This window comes from Diorhabda sublineata, chromosome 2, assembly GCF_026230105.1.
Source record: "Diorhabda sublineata isolate icDioSubl1.1 chromosome 2, icDioSubl1.1, whole genome shotgun sequence".
Classification (NCBI taxonomy): domain Eukaryota; kingdom Metazoa; phylum Arthropoda; class Insecta; order Coleoptera; family Chrysomelidae; genus Diorhabda; species Diorhabda sublineata.
This window is the reverse complement of record NC_079475.1, coordinates 31989232-32009992: the sequence shown is the minus strand read 5'-3', so window position 1 is coordinate 32009992 and position 20761 is coordinate 31989232. Positions and strand designations below refer to the sequence as shown.

General features: G+C 29.3%; 3 protein-coding genes across 6 annotated transcripts; 1 reads left to right on the top strand and 2 right to left on the bottom strand.

The window, feature by feature from the left end:
- Window positions 1–1263: 1263 nt before the first annotated feature.
- LOC130452702 (nuclear transcription factor Y subunit alpha) lies at window positions 1264–13687 on the bottom strand. Of its 4 annotated transcripts, none has more exons than XM_056792111.1 (8): window positions 13552–13687; window positions 12447–12682; window positions 8941–9088; window positions 8003–8190; window positions 5987–6157; window positions 2935–3026; window positions 2001–2127; window positions 1264–1704 (listed from the first exon to the last, which is right to left on the bottom strand). In XM_056792111.1, the coding sequence occupies exons 2-8, from the start codon at window positions 12657–12659 to the stop codon at window positions 1651–1653; spliced, it is 993 nt and encodes a 330-aa protein (XP_056648089.1). In that variant the 5' UTR covers window positions 12660–12682; window positions 13552–13687; the 3' UTR covers window positions 1264–1650. The 4 variants fall into 4 exon arrangements, with proteins under 4 accessions (XP_056648089.1, XP_056648093.1, XP_056648091.1 ...); XM_056792115.1 differs by having other exon boundaries at window positions 8021–8190; XM_056792113.1 differs by having other exon boundaries at window positions 13228–13558.
- A 3214-nt stretch (window positions 13688–16901) lies between these two features.
- LOC130452611 (vesicle transport protein SEC20) lies at window positions 16902–18212 on the bottom strand. Its single transcript, XM_056791956.1, has one exon. It carries the CDS (start codon window positions 18071–18073, stop codon window positions 17399–17401), a length of 675 nt encoding a protein of 224 aa, XP_056647934.1. The 5' UTR covers window positions 18074–18212; the 3' UTR covers window positions 16902–17398.
- Window positions 18213–18314: 102 nt separating this feature from the next.
- LOC130452610 (uncharacterized) lies at window positions 18315–19990 on the top strand. The gene is made up of 2 exons (XM_056791954.1): window positions 18315–18482; window positions 18564–19990. Exon 2 carries the CDS (start codon window positions 18652–18654, stop codon window positions 19852–19854), a length of 1203 nt encoding a protein of 400 aa, XP_056647932.1. The 5' UTR covers window positions 18315–18482; window positions 18564–18651; the 3' UTR covers window positions 19855–19990.
- Window positions 19991–20761: the final 771 nt, after the last annotated feature.

The window sequence follows — 20761 nt, the reverse complement described above, 5'->3', positions numbered from 1 at the left end:
CTATCTTACAATTCACGATGGAGGAGGAGTCATCTCTACCGTTCCTTGACGTCATAATCAAAAAACCTCCTCCACATGGTTTCTCTCACTCCATCTATCGCAAACCTACTAACACTAATCGTTTCCTCAACGTTCAATTCCATCATCATCCGGGCCAACTCAATTCTGTTGAGTATCTTGATACACTCGTATCACGATCCAACTCGTTGACTGAACAATCCAGTCGACCATCGGAAATCAATTTTGTGAAACAACATCCAACTCCAAACAACATGGTGTCCATACCGGACACACAATCGATATCAATAGAGCCAAAACCATCACCCCACTCCGCTCCTTCAAGTCCAGGATTATTCGAGAAGCTATCGAAATAGAGAAACATTCAAACTGTCTGAAAACAAGGGACGTCAGCCAGAGATTACCGGCAACTTGGAAATACCTTCTCCATCCACTTCGCTCCATTACCACTCCGGCCAACAATAACATATCCTCTAAAACCACCCGAGAAGCCGATCTCCACACATTTATAACCCCTCCCGCCAATAATATATTTCCCACGCGCGCCAAAAACCCAAAACCCGCCAATAGATCCCCTATAATTACAAGGTCCAGGCGACTAGTTCCCCAGTTAGATTAAGACCAGTAGTGATTGTTTTAGTCTCAACAGGGTTCTCCATGGTAAGCATATTATTTTTATTTTCTGTTTTAATCATTATATTTTTGTTTCAGCTTTTCATTTCCTCGTTGAAATTCCAAGGAGGCCTTGGAATCACCTAAGGTGTGTGTAAAGTAGGCAGATTGAGACCACAGAATTGAATCACTTTTTAATTACCAATGAACGAATAACCATCCTTCTCTTGATAATGTTTGTAATCCTGACCGCGGAAATCTATTAGATATTCAATGGAATTTATTGGTATAAATATTAAGTTATCAGGCAAGTATTTAAAAAAAATCATTATACCATAATTATTACACACTTTCGAGAAATTCAATAAAACCTCGAAATGTAAATTTGTGGTGATTTTATTTTAATTAAGAAGGTGTTTCTGGCTTTTCCGCCTTTTTTATTAATTTTTAACATCGTTGGTTAAAAAGCTGGTGGAATCCAATTTAATATTAGTTGTTCATCCCATTTGAGTACTTGTTATTTATATACTTTAACTGAGGCCAAATACCACTTCCTGAGGAAGAGTTTCCTACCAGGAAAGTAAGGTTATATACCAATTTTTTTTAAAATGGCGAGTGATTGAAAATTCAGAATATAATAAAGATTCGTTTATTGTACAACTAATTATGTATTCTAAATACAACTAATATAAATCGATCAGTCGAAAAGTATTAACAATTGTACAAAATGTCTTACTCCTATACACGGAACAGTTTAAATAAAAATCAAAATATCCACCTAACAGGTCACTAACTGTTTCTTATCCTGACAATTTGACATCTAACACTATGAAACATTAAGATGCGTTTTTAACGTATCACTAGAAAAAAATGTTTATATCTTGCACATATTCAGATATTAAATGGATCAAAAAGTCAGCATAATAATTATAAATAGTACAAAATAAAACAATAAAACTATTTACATGTTCAACATTTATCTTAGGGAGGAAATAAATAATTGAATTCATTTTATATTACTCAATTTCCTTCTACAGATAAAGGATCCGTTTTTATTATTTCTGGCATCACGCCCTGAAACAGAAACAACATATGTTGAAAATATCCAAACTTCATTAGTTAATGTTACAATTATAATTTTCAAAGATGATAAATTGGTTACAGAAACGCATCAAGGACGGTATAATTGTGAGCATCGGAGCAGTTGTAATAAATAGTGTGATCATTATAATACCACCAATAGTTTCAGACATTTCAATTTATTCAAAATACTCATTAAAAAGTATATAAATTGATAAGTCATTGAACATGATTAACAAAATGTATTAGGTAAATTGTTTTCTAAAAAATTATTCAATTTTTTCTCTTACCTCTATAATTATAGGTGCACCCATTTCAATGTTACCATACGATACTCCTATTGTACCTTGAACCTCATGATGCGTTTGTTGCTGTTGGTGTCGCTGTTGTTGATGATGCAACCTCTCTTGTTCTTCCCTAAAACAATTATATTTACTTTCGTATTACATTATTTTGAAAGAGATGTTGAAGATTTCATTAAAGCTTATTTTTTATCATTTACAGTCTGATTGAAATGTGTATAAAACCACTGTTAAATTTCATTCAAATTCATTCTTGACAGAGTTTTATTCACCTTAAGTATACAAAGTTGATACTATAATGTATCTTCGGGCTAACCAATGATGGTTTACTATATTCTTTGTATTAAAACATTAAAATTACTTTGAAGTAAACTATTAAACAATAATGGTTGACCATATTATTTATTATGTCGAAACAAATACAACAATCATAGTCATTGATGAAATTGGCCAAAAACCTTTTTTCTTGTTATTTATTAATTTTGATTCATCATCCCAATTCATTTACCCACGTTCTTAAAATAATAAAGAATAATATATAGCACCCAGTTGTCTTCAGTTTACTTTTAAAAAACAACACATGTTTCAAAATCAGTGCTAGTAAAAGGCAACATAACAATATTCGGCCAGTAATATGAAGATTCAGTTTAAAACATTAACTATCATCATATATTGGCAAGCTTTTATATTGCTATGGTATGAAAACTGTTGAAGCTTAAATTTATATAATTAGTTGTCTAGAGTAAATAGCACAAAATTAATACCATACGTTACCCAGTGTTACCTTAGTATGTTGAGTTTTGAGTAAAAATTAGCCTACTAGTAATGACTAATGAAATATTGATGAAAATATATATTATCACGAAATCAACAAATATTAATCACAATTATATTGCGTTTGATGATACATATACTAAATTACCTTCGTTTTTTAACTGATCCTGAGTGAAAACGGCCACCTTCTCCTCTTATCCTATTCATTGCATGTCGGTGTCTTGATTCATGAAGATATTTCTAAAAACAAATAAAAATTTGTAATTTCAATATAAGTTATAACGAACTGTACACTGAGAGTTAGGATATAATAGGGAAACAAAAAATATTGATATTTTTGAAAATTACTTAATAGAATCTGAGTAACAACAAAAAGACTACAAGGAATATATAGAGAAAATAAAGTACATCATAGCGGGAATTATAAATTACATGAATATAACACAAATGTCGATTAATTTGAGCATCATTTTTCCTCCTTTCCTCTTGATTAAGTTTTGAGATGTGATTAAAAAATGCGGTGAATGAATTTGTATAGCAGCAATTAGTGCTGCATCTATTCCAACAGTTCATAACCTCATGCATTTTGTAGAAATACATTTGGACCCATTCTGGTTTGCAGGGATTTTCCCTAAAAGTCCCTTTTTGAAAAAAGGGATATCAATAATAAATAAATGAGTATTTTTTTATATATAATCCCCTACCAAGTGTAAGCCAGGTAAGACAATACCCGAAATCAAGCAGTTAAAATATAACATTTTTCATTTACAGTTGATTGATGACAACACAATATTCATAAAATCTATTAAACTGCTTGTGTAGAATTTGAGATTTCCATAATTTTATGTAGATTATTCAACCTATTATTTGATCAAAGTTTTTCTTCTTTTATTTTTCAAATAAAGATATTAAAATTCAGATTTGCATACCTTGATTCATTAAACAGAATAATTTTATATGAATAACATAAATATTTTAAATTATGTTATTCGAACATAAAAGAGAATAAAAAAGAGAATTTTAGAGACTTTGGGAACCTCACTAAAGCCCTGGGCTTCTCTGTGAAATCACGTTTCGTCAAACAATACGTTATGTTTCAAATAGAAAAAAAGTGCCAAAAAAGCTCACGAAATGTTGAAATCTGTAACAGTGATAGTGAGGTAACTTTAAAAACTGTTTATAAAGTGTATAAACCCTTTAAAAGTAAATTAAGTACTCAATAGCGCAATCTTGTGCAAAGATTTCCAAAGCGCCGTTAAGAACTTAAAATGTCATTGCAAAACAATCTATGGACAAAGAGGTCTGAAAAATGAACCAAACTTCAACAACTTGAGAATGTACTGCGAGTCAAATCGCTATTGATTTCTCTTTTTTAAAGTCGCTTAAAGGTTTACTGTTGATCACATTAGCTTTACTCACCAGATTTAATAGCATGTGAATTTTTGATCTCTCCGAAAATTTGAAAAAAAAACGTGATTTAAAGGAAACTACACTAATGCTGAAATTTATTTAAATAAAACTTCGTATTAGGAAATTAAGGAAACGGAAGAATTCCTATGAGGAAATTTCATATTGAATCTGGGAAATTCACATTTTAATTTGACTACAGAGTTTGAAACAAAACTTAATTTGAAGGAAATTAAAAAACATTAGAATTCAATTAAATACTTGAAATTAAGGTGACCTGACGTCCCGGATTGGCCGAAGATAATCTCGGATGTTCACCTTGCGTCCCGGATTTTTCTAAAGCAATATTTGTCCCGGATTCAGGTTTTTTGTACCGTATTGTCCCGAATTTTTGAAAGGATTCTAATTTTCGATATTTACTTTAAATAAACTTCAACTAGAATTATTTTTACAAAATTTTCACCGAAAAAATTGTGCATATCTCTGCACGTTTTAAACCATTTGAAGCATACACTCTCGATTCTGTGAATCCCCTTCCGCCGAACGCTCAGAGACACGATGTGTAGAAGAGAAAGCGCAGAATCGAGATAGTTGGACAGTATGGAGATACCTCCTTAGCATAAGTCAGGTTTTTGTCAGTTCAAGGTTAAGTTAATATTCAGTTTGTGATTTTTATTTGCTTTTGTTGTAAGGCAAGTTATTTAATTATTTTTTTTTATAAATGAAATAGTGAATTATTTTTTATAGAAATGGGTTCTAAAAAAAATGTAGATTCAATGAAGAGTTAAATATCCTTGTATAAAAAAAAAACGATTAGCGCTTCTGATGTCAGGTGCAAATTTTTCAATCAGTCATGGTGAACGTATCGATACTAAAGCTTATTTTAACATTAGAATGATATATACGACGAGTATGCTTTTATGAAATTATATGATAAGGAAGAAAAATGCTTCTACCGTAAAAATATTTTCTTTAATAAATAGTATTTGGACAAGTAACAAGACTACTTGAAATAGACACACTTAAAGCGATATGATTTACCAAAGTTAATTATGAAGAAAATTGTAGATTTTTATACAATCCTTCAAAGTGAAAAAGACCTACTGGAAAAGATCCATAGTTCAGAAAAATATAAAAAGTTTTGTACTTGGTAAATCTGTTTAAAAAAATTTAGTTCATTAAAAAAAATTTCATTTTTATTATATCTTATAATAATATTTGTCATGTATAATTTAAATTTAAAAATGACGATGAGATTCACCACTAAGCGGCATATTATCAAGAATGAGGTAAATCAAATTTATTTAAAAAGTTTTAGGAAAAGAAACGTACAATTATTATAGAATGATAATCAAAACATTAAAGTTTAAAACTTATAAACAACCAGTTTTTCCAAATATGCTTTTAAAACAATATAAATAAGAAATGTATTCATATCTAAAAATTCAAATGTCCGTTCATTAATTCAAAGGTTAATATTCTATATCTTTTTTGATAGAGAAACAACTGAAGTACAAATATATAGATTACCATAAAAAACAATTAAAAGAACAATATGGGATAATAGCAAAAGTTCAGATATGAAGAAATTAATTAGCGCTTGCTAGGATCCCAAGCCGGTTGTATCTTTGCACAGACATGATTTGCCTGATTTTGACAACAATAAATTACAAGGATAGAGTGTTGAGTTTTTGTCCGGTGGCTACATTTGGCACTAAAAATTTCAAAATGCAAACTTAATGTAAAACCTCTTTATCAAGTATTTGACAAAATTGATTACTTTATTTACTTACCGGTCTTTCTTTGGGAATCTTTCCTTCAGCTTCTAACTTTGCTCTCGCTTGTCTTCTCTTGAGTATTCTTCTATATTGCTTTGCATTTACATATAATGGCTCTTCTTCTAGGAACTCTGTACCTGGTATTTGAACCCTTTGGAACGGTTGGCCTGCAGTATTTGGGACCATCTTAAAAATTAGAAGAGGGATCAAAAATTGAAACGAGATTATTAATAAACATAGAAAATATTCTTTTAATATAGATCTCTCTTAGTTGGAAACACATGAAAATCATTAATTTTGTTATTCTTTGTACAAAGTTCGGCCTCTTGCAAAATTGATATTAAAATCATAAGATACCACCAAATTGTTTCAGTCATATATGCGGTTTGTCACAAAATATGGATTTTACCCAAAAGTGCACTTGAAAATTATGGTCATAAGCAATAACATCCGTTTAAGGGAAGGTGTGATGTTTGGGAGATGAAAAATTTGGAACATCATGATTGTATTTTGCAAGAATGGCTGCAAGAAATTAATTTCCCTCCAAAACACTGGAATTTCATTTTGTGTGAGGTTTCCTGAGTCTAAAGACGAAACCAAGGTAATGAAAGAAGAAAAGCTAAGAAAGGTTGTTTGACGAAAATGTCTGATTAAAAAAAATACTGGTAACAAAGGATCCTATTCTATCTCCGTAACACACTCTAGTGTGAAATATTTTTGGACGAATAGTCTGTATTTATTGAGTTGTAACATTCTTGTCACTGCATTTTTACTTTCATTTCACTTCTATCAATAACTTCTTTTTGTCAAAGGATATTTTTGGATTTCACCTAACAAATTTCATTTCAATTATTTTTAAAATAATTGAATAAAACTTTCGCAACAGTCACTAGTTCTTCTACCATTTTTATGTGTCTTATAAATTCCAGCTTTTTGATATACACTATTAAATATTTATCGTCACTAACAAATAATTTGGATGCCTGTAAATTGTATGGATGCATTGAAGTTACATGTAATTATAGTTGAATTTGCATTAGTATCGTAAAAGAAACAATAGAAAAAATATTACTATTAATGAAAATGGAGGTAATTGCATATTTGAATGTAACTTTTAGGTCCTGGTTTAAAGTACTCGATTAAAAAATAGTTTTTTTGGGAAACAGTATAAAACTGTTTATTATATTAAGAATTAAGACTATTCTTTAACAAAATAAGAAATAAATATGCATACATCTGAAAAACACAATATAAACTAAATAAAAATAAAATCTCTAAAAGCTTATTTTTATAATGTCTAAAAAAAGGTAAATAATTTTCAAATTAATAGAAACCTTCAGTACTTTTTATTCCCGTAATACTATTGAAAATAAGAAATTTTATGACAGCATCAACTATATGAAAATTGTGGTGAGTTTACATATTTTATAAGACTTTTGAAGATTTATCAGTTCAAAAAAACTTCAATAAATGTTTGGCTTTCATTTTCCTATTTTTAAATGTGGTTTTCAATGTTTTTTTTATTTTCCTCTTTTTAAATATCATAAAAACGAGGTTTCAACTTTTTTAGATGTCATAACAACAAAGTATTTTGAAAAAAAAAATATTTATTTTATTTGCAGATCTAAGTATAATAAAAAACTCAAATATGAAAGACTAACAAAATTCACATAATTTCAAATGCCAAATTTCAATAATTAAAATAGTTTCTGCATAAAATTAATTGTAACAAAGTATTAGATATTAAATTGTTATGCTGTGTAAAAAATTTCTGCTCAGTCCTACCATCAAAAGTGCTTCAAATTACAATGTCAAATTTAGAACCAAACAAATAAACAGACACAAAAGTAAGCTAATGAAAACATGAACAACAAGAAATTTAACATCAACTATTTTCCTTTCAATGAAAAGGAACAACACATCAACTTTTCTTTATTTTAAGCAAAAAATGTTTTCGATTAATATCTCACCAAAAAAAGTCAATAAAGCAAATTTTAAAACTACATTAGGAATGAGCTTATCTTAACGTACATCTGTGGTGTTTCTCACCATGACTAAATTTCCGTTAGCCATAGCTAGTTGATTGGGCGAAGTAGCTGCTGTCAACGTTTGAGGTACCACTTGTGATGTAGGAGACGCCACCGTCGTTTGAGCAACTCCATTTGTCGTAGCCTGAGTCGTACCCGCTATTTGTACCAAATTACCATTTATATTTATAACTGAAAAGAAATATATATATAATATAAAGATATATCTGTATGTTTAACGGAAAAATGACTTCCAATATAAAAATTTATTAATATTTCAGAAGTTTTGCATTTATCACCTATTCATTTATTTGAAATCACTTTTCGCCAAGTCATAGATCGGTATCAAAGCATGTCAGAAAATCGTCATAATATTAGCCAGTTATAGTTTTTCTTTTTTCTAAGTAATCAATGAATATTATCTGATCAAATGGCCTTGACAAGGCCAAAAAAAAACATTTATTGCTTTCTTGAGAACATGTTTGGGGCGAAGTCTATTATTTTGATAGTATATTTTTTCTGGAGTATAATAGTATACCCAAATTTCATCTACTGTGACTTATCGACAGAAAAATTCAGTTGGATTACAATTGAAGATATTTCAATACAAAGGTTCCGCTTTTAGTAACCAATTCTGGTGTAATTTAAAAAAAATAATACATATGTTCAATATCATTCGTTAAATCGTTTGTAATAATTATTGAACACCTAGAAACTGTTATACAACTGAATAATGGTATATTAACACAGAAAAACAATGGAGATATGAAATATCATGAAAAAAGACAAGTATTTGAGTTGAGTTTAATTTTGAATTAAAACTTTTTTATGTGTTGAGGAGGTATCTAGACTCAATATTGGTGATCGATCTTTGAAGGAAGTAACCAAACATTGTGAAATGAAGGAAAAAAATCCCATTCATATATGTTAGTAATTACCTACCTGTTGGTGTTGCTTGTTGAATTCCTCCTCCTTCTAGTGTCATTGGATGATAGAGGAACGTTTGACCATCAGATGTCTGCACTAGTTGTGGTTGTTGTTGTGGTTGCACTAATACCTGACCTGTCTGCAGACTGCTTACCGGTACCACCTTGACAGAATAAAAACAAATTTTAAATTTAGATTGAGAGGATTTAAGGATAATATATATTTTTATTTTTTATCTATTTAAATAAATGTTTGTTATAGCAATTAATCTTTTGACGTTTAGGCATACTATTAGGCGGCATTCACTTACAAAGAAGAAGCAATTGACTTTTGGAAAACTTTTCAATTTTTACAACCAATTGTATGTTTTTTTGTTATTCAATGGTTACTTTAGTTATTTCATTCATAAAAATGTGACAATGAGGTTATTTACCACTCAGGTATTTATACTAATTTTTATATCACCAATTACTTATACTGCATCTACACCAAATAGTATGTCTTATACCCTTATGTGTTTAAATAAACACTGAAAGTTTGAGCCCCTTCTGGCTCATCATGTTTGCATCGAACATGAATCTTCAACAATGCAAAAACAGCAAAGGCGGAAAAACATTTAACGTGTTTTAGGGAACAATGAAATACACAGGGAAATAATAGTAAAAATTTATAAAAGGGTAGTTATACCTATACTCACAATTGGTTCCGAAACATGGACAGTGACCAAAAGATACAGGAATAAGATAAAAACAACAGAAATGAGATTCATACAGAAAATAGAGTAGACAACATCAAAAATGAAACATACAGACAAATATTAAATACAATTCACGTAGAACAATACATAGAAGAAAATCAACTAAGATGGTTCAGATATATCGAAAGGATGAGTGAGAAAAGGATTACAAAAAGAATACTAGAAGCTAGAACAGTAACAGCGAAAACGAATTAAACTTAAATATAACTCACCTCATTTTACGTCAAATGATGTAATTATTATTAACAAAAAAAAATGGAAAACATCGAAGGTTTGTCCAAGGAATGGGAAAAGTTGGATAAGAACGAATAAAATAAAGCTAAGCCTTCAGAAAGTTTAAAACAAAAAGAAAAAGAGTGGGGGACCTTTTTGTAATTGCTTATGCCAATGCTTTCGATTTGATATAAATTCAAGAAAATAAAAATTATCTAAGCGCTTGATGACAAAAAGGATGTCCTGGTAAAATGGGATGTGTTGATAAAATCTTTGTAATGAAAGAATTAAAGTACATAGAGAAAAAAAAATAAAAAACGTTATTTGAAAAAATCAAATACCTCCAAATGAATGAGAAGATGGCTCGTCTCAAAGTGAAAATAATTATATGTTGAATAAGGTGATTTCAATTGGTGATCCTCCTCAGAAGAAAAGAGTTTGAAGAAATGTGTTGGACAATAATGTTTTGATTTAGCCAAATTAAGTGATACAACAGCTGCAATTATATAAACCAATACATTGAAAAGTATTGGTTAATATAATAATATTGTATCAGAAAAAGGTATTGAACAGTTATTTACAGTTCAAATATTACAATTCGGAAGAAGAGAAAAAATAGCATGTGCCATTAGTTATGTCCTAGAATCATGGGGAAACACAGATAAAGTTAAGTGCATATGACCACGGCAAATACCAGGATTCGTAGTGGTGTGTATATCCTTTTACAACAAAAGTTTCAAATGGAAATGCTGAAAACATTGATTTTAACAATTATAAATATTATTTACTTTTTGTGTTAAATATTATATTTTCTAAAATAGGGTTCGGTTATTCATTTATTTTCTTCAAATATTAAATTTTAGTTGGTGGCAGCGACCCCTAAAACTATATTATTAATGAAAAAAATTATTTTTTACAGAACATAACAAAATGACAGGATGCCCCAGAAAAACTTTTTACCATATTTTGAGGACCACCCTAATGTTCATATCTACAAAGTTAAGTCGTCTATTATTGTTTTTGCTATAAATCTGTTTCCGGTAGATAGTCCTATTGGGTTTTATTTGACTGCAAGGTTTTGCATTTGTATAACACTAAACTTTTTAAAATGGCATTTTCCCATTAATACTCATCATAGTTCTTAAGTGTAAATTATTTATCAAATCCATCAATACACCCATACTTAATTTTTTGACAAATTTACCAACACCAATTTCGTAAAATGGTTTTGATCAGTTTTATGTAAATTTATATTACCACCTTGAAAATTTGGATATAAATGTCAAAATAACTTTCCAAATCATACATATTAAAATACTGAAAACCTCGAATTAAAATAAAGAACCATTTGAATGAGTGACTATGTGTAAAGTGACCATATTTTCTAGAGTTGAATGCAGGAAACTTAGCTACATATCATAAAAGAATGAGTCAAGTGGGAAAATTGGGAAATAAATTTTAATAATTCCAATTTGAATGAAACTTGAAAGAAACTACTTAAATATAAATCACAAAACAAACTTTTAAATATTTCTAAAACAAATACAATAATAATAACCATTATGTATTCCTAAAAATAAAAACTTATATAGAACATTACAACAAAACAAATTTTATGAATACAAATTACTTATTTTTACTCTAATCAGTCTAAACATGTCTGACTAGTTTTACAAATATTTTTCTAAGGAGTAACTTTTTTCAAATACCTTCATTTTGCAAAATAGAATAGTAGAATTTGTTTAGACTCAAGTCCAGATTGTGGTTTATGTTTATCATTGCTTTTATTGTTTCTACATTTTACTGAAATTTTTTTGTTGTCCACATTTTGTTAACTAACAAAAAAACCCTTTCAGTTGAGTCATGTGTACCAGGAAATTCATATGTAGAGATGTCAATTGAGACATTTTACTTACTTTTGAAGTCGACTTCTTTTAAAAACTGAACTAATCACGCTTTTCCCCATTTTCGCTGGGCCATCAGAACAGAATATCAACCACGACTCATATAGGTGGATAGACACCCTAGGAAAACCATCCTAGGTATCAGGGGGTTAAATGGTAGTGGGTGGCCAAGGCGGCTACCATCATTCTGTTATTCACATTTATAGATAGGTGGATGGTCACCAGGCAGGTATTGGGTTAAATGCTGAGCTAACAGAACTTTTCTTTATATCTTACAGAGACATCGACCACAGTTCACAGTGTCAATAATAACTGTGACAACAACTGAAAACACTGCACTGATAAGACCATTGCAAGATTAATGAAAAGGAGAACTAGAAGAACAAGCTTAGCATGCCCTAGAGAGAGAAATGAAATGTCAAGTATCACCACTAAAATATAAAGAAAATAGTCTCTCACAAAAACAGGATTGTACAGACAGTACTTTAATTATATGGCATGCAATTCTGTGTTCATGTATTCATACCTAACCTATAAAATTTGATCATGGTTGATGAGTTATGGATAACCCATTATTAAAAATGAAAAATGTAATTTTCTTTGATATTATTTCAGTGAAATCTTGACTAAATTTGAAGTCTTCTTACCTGTATTTGCTGTAATCCTTGTGCTGCCCCAGCTGCTGCAACTTGAATTTGCCCACCTGATGGTACGGTATGAACCATTATTTGCTGACCATTAGCCCCTTGAATGACTTGTCCAGCATTCATCTGCATCACTTGAACTTGTCCAGGAGCAACTCCTTGAATAGGTTGGATGACAACTTGGCCATCTGCTGTCGTGGTTATCTGTTGTTCCATGTAGGATAATTTTCACTTGAAAACTGAAAATATAATATATTTCTAATTAATTATTAATCCTAGTATCAATAAATTTATTCACATTTCGCCCAATACCTGTGTCTTTCAATAATGGTTTTCAACATATTATAGAAACGAATATTTTATAAATTCTAAATTTAGCAAGGAGCAATCAAAACTATGATCATACTAATGTTTATAAATGTGTATAAAACATATAAAAATGGGTTTCAAGAAGTAAAAAATAATGTTTATTTTATATTTGTAGTGAATTGAATCTTTAAATACCTATAACAACGTATTATACCCAACAGCATGTAAAAGCTGTAAGCACACATGTTGACTCAAATAATATAATGTAATGAATATCCTTTAATGAACAAACTTGAGAAATAAACAAATAAGGCAATATTTCAATAAATTATGAGGTACATAAATATTAACAAAAATTAATTTTTTACACAGAATTGTATAACCTCACTTTTGTTTTAACCTCATTGTTGGTTGAAAATGTTTTGACATGGCGATAAGCTTACTTGAAAATAAGAAATGTTAATTATGTACTTACAAATATAACTTTGAAGACATCATTTGATAAATATTGAGAGTCCTTGTAAAACTGAGGATTTTTTAATAATTTACAGCGTTTTTTATAAGGACGTGCTTCAAATTTACAAGAAAAGATGATGAAAATAATCCACGTAGGTACTAACTTAATATGAACATCAGTTTCACTACAAGGTCTTTGTTCTACAAGTGTCGCCATTACATATATAAAGTCGAAAATCAAGTATTAGTATAAATTATTATATTAGCAACAAATATTTGGTTTGAACTGGCGGTTCAACCCCCAATTGTATTCTAGAATATGTTTGATAATTTGTGAACTTACATTGGATATTTTAGTGTGCACTTTCCCAATGATTGGTCGACAAATTGTAGACCAATGGTCTCAACGCACTACACACAAACACGGTACGTATTGGTTCTACTCACTACCACTCCCTTACCAGCAAATTCGGTCGACGCTCCGTCGGCTTATCGATGAGTAGAAATTTTACAGGCGCGGGAAACTGGCGGCCAATTACAAAAGTAGAAAAGGAAAAGTGACTTATATGTTTTAAAAACACACAACCCTCGTCACCGTTGAGTTTTAATGGCAAAACAGCTAACAAACTCAATATTTTTTATCCTATTAAAATTTAAAACTTTTATTTAAATACATAACTACAAAATAGACACTAATTTGACAGTTTATATTTTCAGCCAACTGAGCCTCGGGTAAATAGGTAATGAATATTTTCATAAATTATTATAATACAATTTAGTTCTACTTCGTATTTTTTCAAATATGTTAGATTGAATATTTTTAAAAGGAATTTTTTTATTTATTAAATTTATCCGACGGTGTCATCTATGAAATACTAGACAAAATAAAAATACAAATCCCCTTTCTAGTTATTGCTTTGGAAATTTTATTATCACATTTTTCAGTAACTTAGCTTAACCCTATCGAAATAATTTAAGGTATAATTAAATAATGACTTCAATTGATTTAAAACAAAAAGTTTGTTATTATAAACACGTAAACGGTAGCGCCATCTACTCTAAGAATATTATAACAATACATTAACTTTGAATAGATTCCTCTCAATATTTGAAGTCGGTAAGGAAGTAATTATATTTGAAACTTGAGATTTATATCATAAATCACCTGAATTTAGATGGTTTACGACAATGTAATTTATTCTTATGAAGGGTAGAAGTAAGGAGAACCGTCTTGTGAGAGGGATTAGTTGAAAATGTATCCAGCTCTAAACAGCAAATTATAATACGATGAATGGCCAAAATAGCACTAGTGTAGCATGATATGAATTTAGCAGTTATATATTTTATGTACAATTTTCGAATGAATTTGTATATTAATAATTTCTTTGAAATAGTTATGACTTTCAAAAAAGAATTTAATTTACTATCCTACTCCAATAGTTTATGACGTTCTTTTTAAAATTCTTCCACTTGCTACGATAGCGCCACCTTAATTTGCCTCCTTTCAACACACTGTTCGATAGACCGAGATGGCTCTCCTTACCCCTACCCTCCATATTTGTTCTAACCAAGTTAACATCGACTGGGGTTTTAACCATAGATTACCTTTGTTTAGATGAATCACAACAATGTTATTTGTTAGAATCAAATTGATATAGACTAGGAGTCTCAACTTGAATATAACATCCTTCGTTAAATACTGGGGAATTTAATTTTATTCATGGTGCGTAATTTGAATTATCTGAATGTAGTTCATACTGGTACCTAACTAATGAATATTCAAATTTATGTTATTCTTCATATTTTTCAAAATGGCATATTTTCGAGATAAATATCACAAATGATGAAATTTTGAGACCTATTATAAAAAAATTAATTTGAAAATTTGTTAGTTGAAATATTGTTAGAGGAAAAATATTTAAATTATTGTAAGAGCACTTATTTCCTTACTCAAGTAAAATGTAGACAAAAAATATTTTGAAGTAATCTGATAATTCTTCAAATATAGTAATAATCTAAACATAAAGTGTGTGTATTTATTCATAAGGTGAAATAAAATTGAAAAATGAATATTTTTCAAATAAAATATTACATACAAAAATAGCTAATTGAAATGTTACATATTAAGTAATTATATCCAATTTTGATACATTTTATCACTTGAACTTTATAAGTTATCTATTAAAACATTTCAAGTCTTTATGAAGATTTGGGAACAAATGTATTACATTATTAGATTTATAATGTTATACAACATTTATTAAAAGTAATTTTAAAAAATTAACAACAACACTATACATAATCAAAAGTACACAGAAACAGGATATACAATATGTACATGGGATTATGGATTTTTTTTTGGCTTCATCTAAACCCCCCCAAAAAGGGGGGCAATCGCAATAATTAATAGAACATGGAAGATTATCTTGGTCTGCATTAATTCTAACTAGTGAGCATACATTTGTATATTGAAACATTTTATTGAGTTTTATTAATATCATAATTTTCGTATTTACAAATAGGTTCCAAATGTTTTTCATTAACTTCTGATTCTCAACCCTCCATAGATCTTTGTAATCTTCATTATCCTTCATATCACCCTTCTCTAACTTAATAAAGTTTATCTTTTTTCTTCTGTTGTCTAATACAAAATTTGTTTGAGATATTGATCTTCTCTGGACATATCCATATCATCTTAGCTGAACTTTCAGCTATTCTGTAATACATTCTTAATAGGTACCTATATTCTATTTTGAAATTTCTAACTGTATCAAATTTCAAAATTCTTATTATGTGACTTTGTGAGCTCAAGAATTTCAATTGTTTTTTCTTTGAGTAGCCTCTCTGCCATAAACTATTGTTGATAAGTTGAAATCTCTGGATCCATTCATATCAATATTAATACTAAACACTGCTTATGCTACTAGGAAGTTTTCCTTTAGTCTCTGAAGAAGATATAACTTAATTATTGAAACGTGTGAAAAATAGTATAATAGTGTGTGTTAATGTACTATTCAAGTAAACAGTGTGTTTAGAATACATTGTTGGGTTCCTCAATAAAGCCGTTATATATCCAGCATTGGTTATTTCACTCCTACTGAACACACTGTTTACTCTACGACTACACTGTCTGACGCGCGTTTCGATAACCTAGTTATCGTCTTTAGGTACTAAAGGAAACCTCTTAACCTAATCTACCTAATTTGTACTTAATTATCCCATCAATGAACTTCCTTCTGTGAAAAATTATTTCATCAGAAAATGTCACATGCATTTCTTAACGGTTTATAAACTGTTTGTCTCTAATTAAACTTACATCCCACTCTATAATTTGGTAGTTGAGAAATGAATGTGACATTTCCCGCTAGAATTATTTTTCGCAGAAAGAAGTTCATTGATGGGATAATTAAGTATAAATTAGGTAGATCAGGTTAATATGTTTTAGTTTTCCTTTAGTGACTAAAAACGATAACTTGGTTAGGAAAACGTCCGTCAGATAATGTAATTGTAAACGTTGGATTAAACAGTGTGTTTTTAGTATATCACAGTTTTAGAAATTCCAACTTATTTCAGTCCTAAAATATGCCATTAGGTTATCAGGTGACTGCTAGCTCTTTGGGTAATTGCTCATTGATATTATCAATTTTATCATTGTCAGATGGATTTTTTTATTCTTTAAATAAAATCAATTGATATTATTTAGTAGCAACTCATTTATCAACTTTAGTACATAGATTTTCCATTTATGTAGACATTTGAAACAGTACATTCACTCCTGTCCCATCAATCTTCAAAATGAATTTAATGTGTGGAAATAGTATGTTTAATAAGAGTCAAGGTAGACTACATCTTTTTTAAATATAAAAAATTACAAATTGCAAAACAATTTTGAATGTGATTTATGGCCTCCTTAAGGTAAGAAAAACTTGTCTTGTGAACATAGATTTTCCTTTAGTTTTCATGATATCTATAATAAATTTACATTTTTTATTTGCATTAAATCAAATATGATTTCTATTCCTATAAGAAAACCACTATTTTATTTCTCAAATCAATGTGAAAATTTCTAAATATCTTATAGGAGCAATGTAAAGGTTTAAAAATACCAATCTAGAATATATCACCTATTACTGATTGGTGAATAAAAAAACTCTTGTCCTATTTTTAGTCTAAAATAAATATCACTTTTATTAAAATAACCTCTTCTGAACTATGTATACAACACAAGCTATGAAAAACGCAAATGCAAAACACATTAAAATTTTATCTGTAAATTCACGTCTCCCATATTTAGCTAACAATTTACCAGATTGTCCAATCACACCTGAAGTAACTTTAAGTTCCTGTTGTGTACCAGTCACACTGTCAGAGGAGCTAGCCAATGTTTCCAAAGTGACTGCACTTTTATTTGTAGTATCTGCTAATTGTCTACTAATAGAGAGTAGTTGATCTGTTACATTAGAGCTAATTGTGGCCATATGTTCTTTATTACGTTTCTGGCGTTGTTTTAGGGTTGTTTCTTCATTTTTAGGTTTCAGTAATTCTTCTTTTGCACATTTTTCTATAGCAAGCATAGATTTAAGGTTGGCTTTTTTAAAAGCAGCCATACTACTTGCCAATTGTTCTCTATGTAAAAGAACATCTTTGAGTAAATGTGGCTGCTTACTTTCTTTTGCAATATCGCTTAGCTTTCCTATTAATTTTCTTAGAGTACTTATTTTTGAACGACCTGCATTATTTAATGCTTGTAGTTCTACAAGAGGCCCCACACATTCATCAATATCTTGAATTAAAGCTTTAAGCTGCAGATTATTTTCGGTAATTCCTTGTCGAATTGTCTCTAATACGAACACAGGTGAATCCATTATTTATATAATATTGTATAACAATCGGTTTAATTCACACCCTAACATAGAAATCTTTATTAAGGAATGTTAAATTTTATAAGAAAAACTTGTTAGCTTACAACATAACCTAACTTACTTGTTATTGTCATTGCCACGTCAGTATGAAGGTCTTGTATGCACCGGAATAAAGACAGCTTCCATAGCTACATACCCAATAAAAGGCCAGGGTAAATAATCTTACATATCTATAAAGGCATACGTCCTGTTGAATGTAATTTCTGTTAAAATAACTGAATCAAAAATCAAATATTTGCATTTAAAGTGATTAGATATGCAAATGAAAATATTAAGTTCATAAATATTATTTTGTATATAACACTTCGTGTATAAGTTTGTTTGGTTTTACAATATTTTTCATAATTTGAAGGTACCTATATACTATATGTTTTATTTAATGTGACGATTCAAAAAATATAAGATAACTCGAAAACTATTAATTTTATTTTAGGCATATTTCTTGTTTCCGGCTTTTGATTAAATGATTTTAACAAGTTGAATTAATTATTATTACCCATATCTGTAATAAACTATTTAAAATGCCGGTGCTTGTATCAGATGAAGTTTTGGATTCTTTAATATGCAGTTTTTGTGAAAAATATCTTTCTGTTGGTCCCATAAAAATTTACAATAACCGAAAAGTAAAATGTGGAAGATGTCCAGAAATTCCAAACGACCCTGGAATAGATTCCATTTATTTGATACTTGCAGAAAAAATTTTATTCAAGTGTATCAATGTATATGAAGGATGCAGAAATATCTTGCCCTACAATGATGCAAAGAAATACGAAGAAACTTGTTTGAGTACTAAATTTTTGTGTCCTATTTGTATGGAAAATATATGGATTTATTTATTGAAAAATCATGTTATGCAAAAACATAAGCAAGTACTTTTAAATAGTAATTATATTTCACTTAATCTACAAGATATTCCATCAGTTACAAGTAAAATTTATTTTTATCATAATCTTAACAATTTATTTGTTGTAAATATAAGTTTTGATAAATTTGCAGAGAATCAATTACAGGTTAATGCTAGGTTGATAGGCTACAATCAACAAGAGGCTGTTGGAACACAAAGATATATTTTTAGATATTGTTCAAAGTTCAGTATAGAATCTCCAATAAAACCGTTGTATTCCAACAATTCCCATAATTTTGATATTTCCAAAATAAAAATGAATAATCCAAAATGTCAAGGAGTATCTTATATTGAATTTGATTTCCAAATCAATAGTATATACAAAACATTCAATATACCTCAGGAGAAAGTTTCTGGTTTTGATATGTGTAAATCAAGTCTTCAATTATCAGAAAAAGATATCTCTGCAGCTAGACAAAGTGGTGATATGTTACTGGGGAAAATAAGTTTAGAATGTTATTTTTGTAATCAGCTTTGTCTGAACTCTGTATTATATTATCAAAGTCATTATCTTTATGAAAATTCTCAGCATCACTTCCTATGTTATTATTGTTCGATTTATTACAAAACTTTCAACAATGAAAACTTTCTTAGAGCTACAGAAACAATACTTCCGTATAGTGTCTACAGTAAATTACAGTATTTTTGCTATTGGAATTGTGGGTATGCTTTCAATGCTTCTAACTTATATAGTCACCAGTTTATTTGTATAAAACAGTCAAATATGAAATGTGTAAAAAACACCTGTAATTTTATTTCAACTTATACAGATTTTGAGAATCATTATGAAGAAGTGCACCATTTTTCAAAGTTTGAATGAGTAAAATATTTTCATACAACTGAATTTTCCATATATTTTATGTCTGAACCTTTATGGCCTTATTGTATTTGCTATGTAAAATTTACACAATATTTAGTTAGCATTAAATTTATTTGGTACCAATTGCATATATTGATTCATATAACATATCACTACAATAATTGTACCAAAGATGATTATTATGTACTTATGGAAGGAAATTTGAAGCTTTTACTGTTTAATGATGACGTCTTTTGGGCTTCTGTAGAAGGGAAAGGAGGAAAGGTCCCGATTTCACATAAACTAAATGTAAAATGTGTATTTCTAGAAGATGGAAGGCATCTTTTTTAAAATTTTATTATAAAAAGTAGATTTGTCTGTGAAAAACACAAATTTGGAAGTATTTGAAAATATGATTAAATATGGCGCTTTTCATTCAAAAAATCTTATGTTTTGTTTAAGTACTTCTGGGATTCTGTTTGACTGGAAATAATTTTATATTGTAGCTGTAGTTAATGTCCATATTACTATGAAAACCACGTTGAAATATTACAGTTTGATACTAGTGACAGTAAATATATATACAAATCACTCACAACTTAGACAGGATTTCCATAATCTATCCTACCCAACGCAAACTAGTAATAGTAAATGTGATTTTATTTCCACGGGGAAAAATTTTTTTTTCGGCAACCGTCCGGAAAGTACCTATTTTCCAGAGGCTTTTTCTTTGAGAAAATGTAGCTTAATAAAAAAGTTTTTTTCAAAGTTTGAATCGTTTTTTGTTGCGATTATTATAATAAATAATGGAATTCCGCAGCTGCCCAAAAAATCTAAGCTAAGGTACGAAAGTATTCATAGTTTATTCACAGAATGGATGGATTTGGTACTTCCACTCTTTAAAGCATCTACTCGATGCTGATGTAAA

Bases quoted from the DNA above. Each gene is read 5' to 3' on its own strand.
- LOC130452702 (XM_056792111.1), bottom strand. From the start codon at position 12,659: ATGGAACAACAGATAACCACGACAGCAGATGGCCAAGTTGTCATCCAA. The intron at 8,191-8,940 runs GTAGGTAATTAC...ATTTCTTTTCAG, and splicing joins TCAACAAGCAACACCAACAG to TTATAAATATAAATGGTAAT. The intron at 2,128-2,934 runs GTAATTTAGTAT...TAATTGTTTTAG, and splicing joins GGATCAGTTAAAAAACGAAG to GGAAGAACAAGAGAGGTTGC.
- LOC130452611 (XM_056791956.1), bottom strand. From the start codon at position 18,073: ATGGATTCACCTGTGTTCGTATTAGAGACAATTCGACAAGGAATTACC.
- LOC130452610 (XM_056791954.1), top strand. From the start codon at position 18,652: ATGCCGGTGCTTGTATCAGATGAAGTTTTGGATTCTTTAATATGCAGT.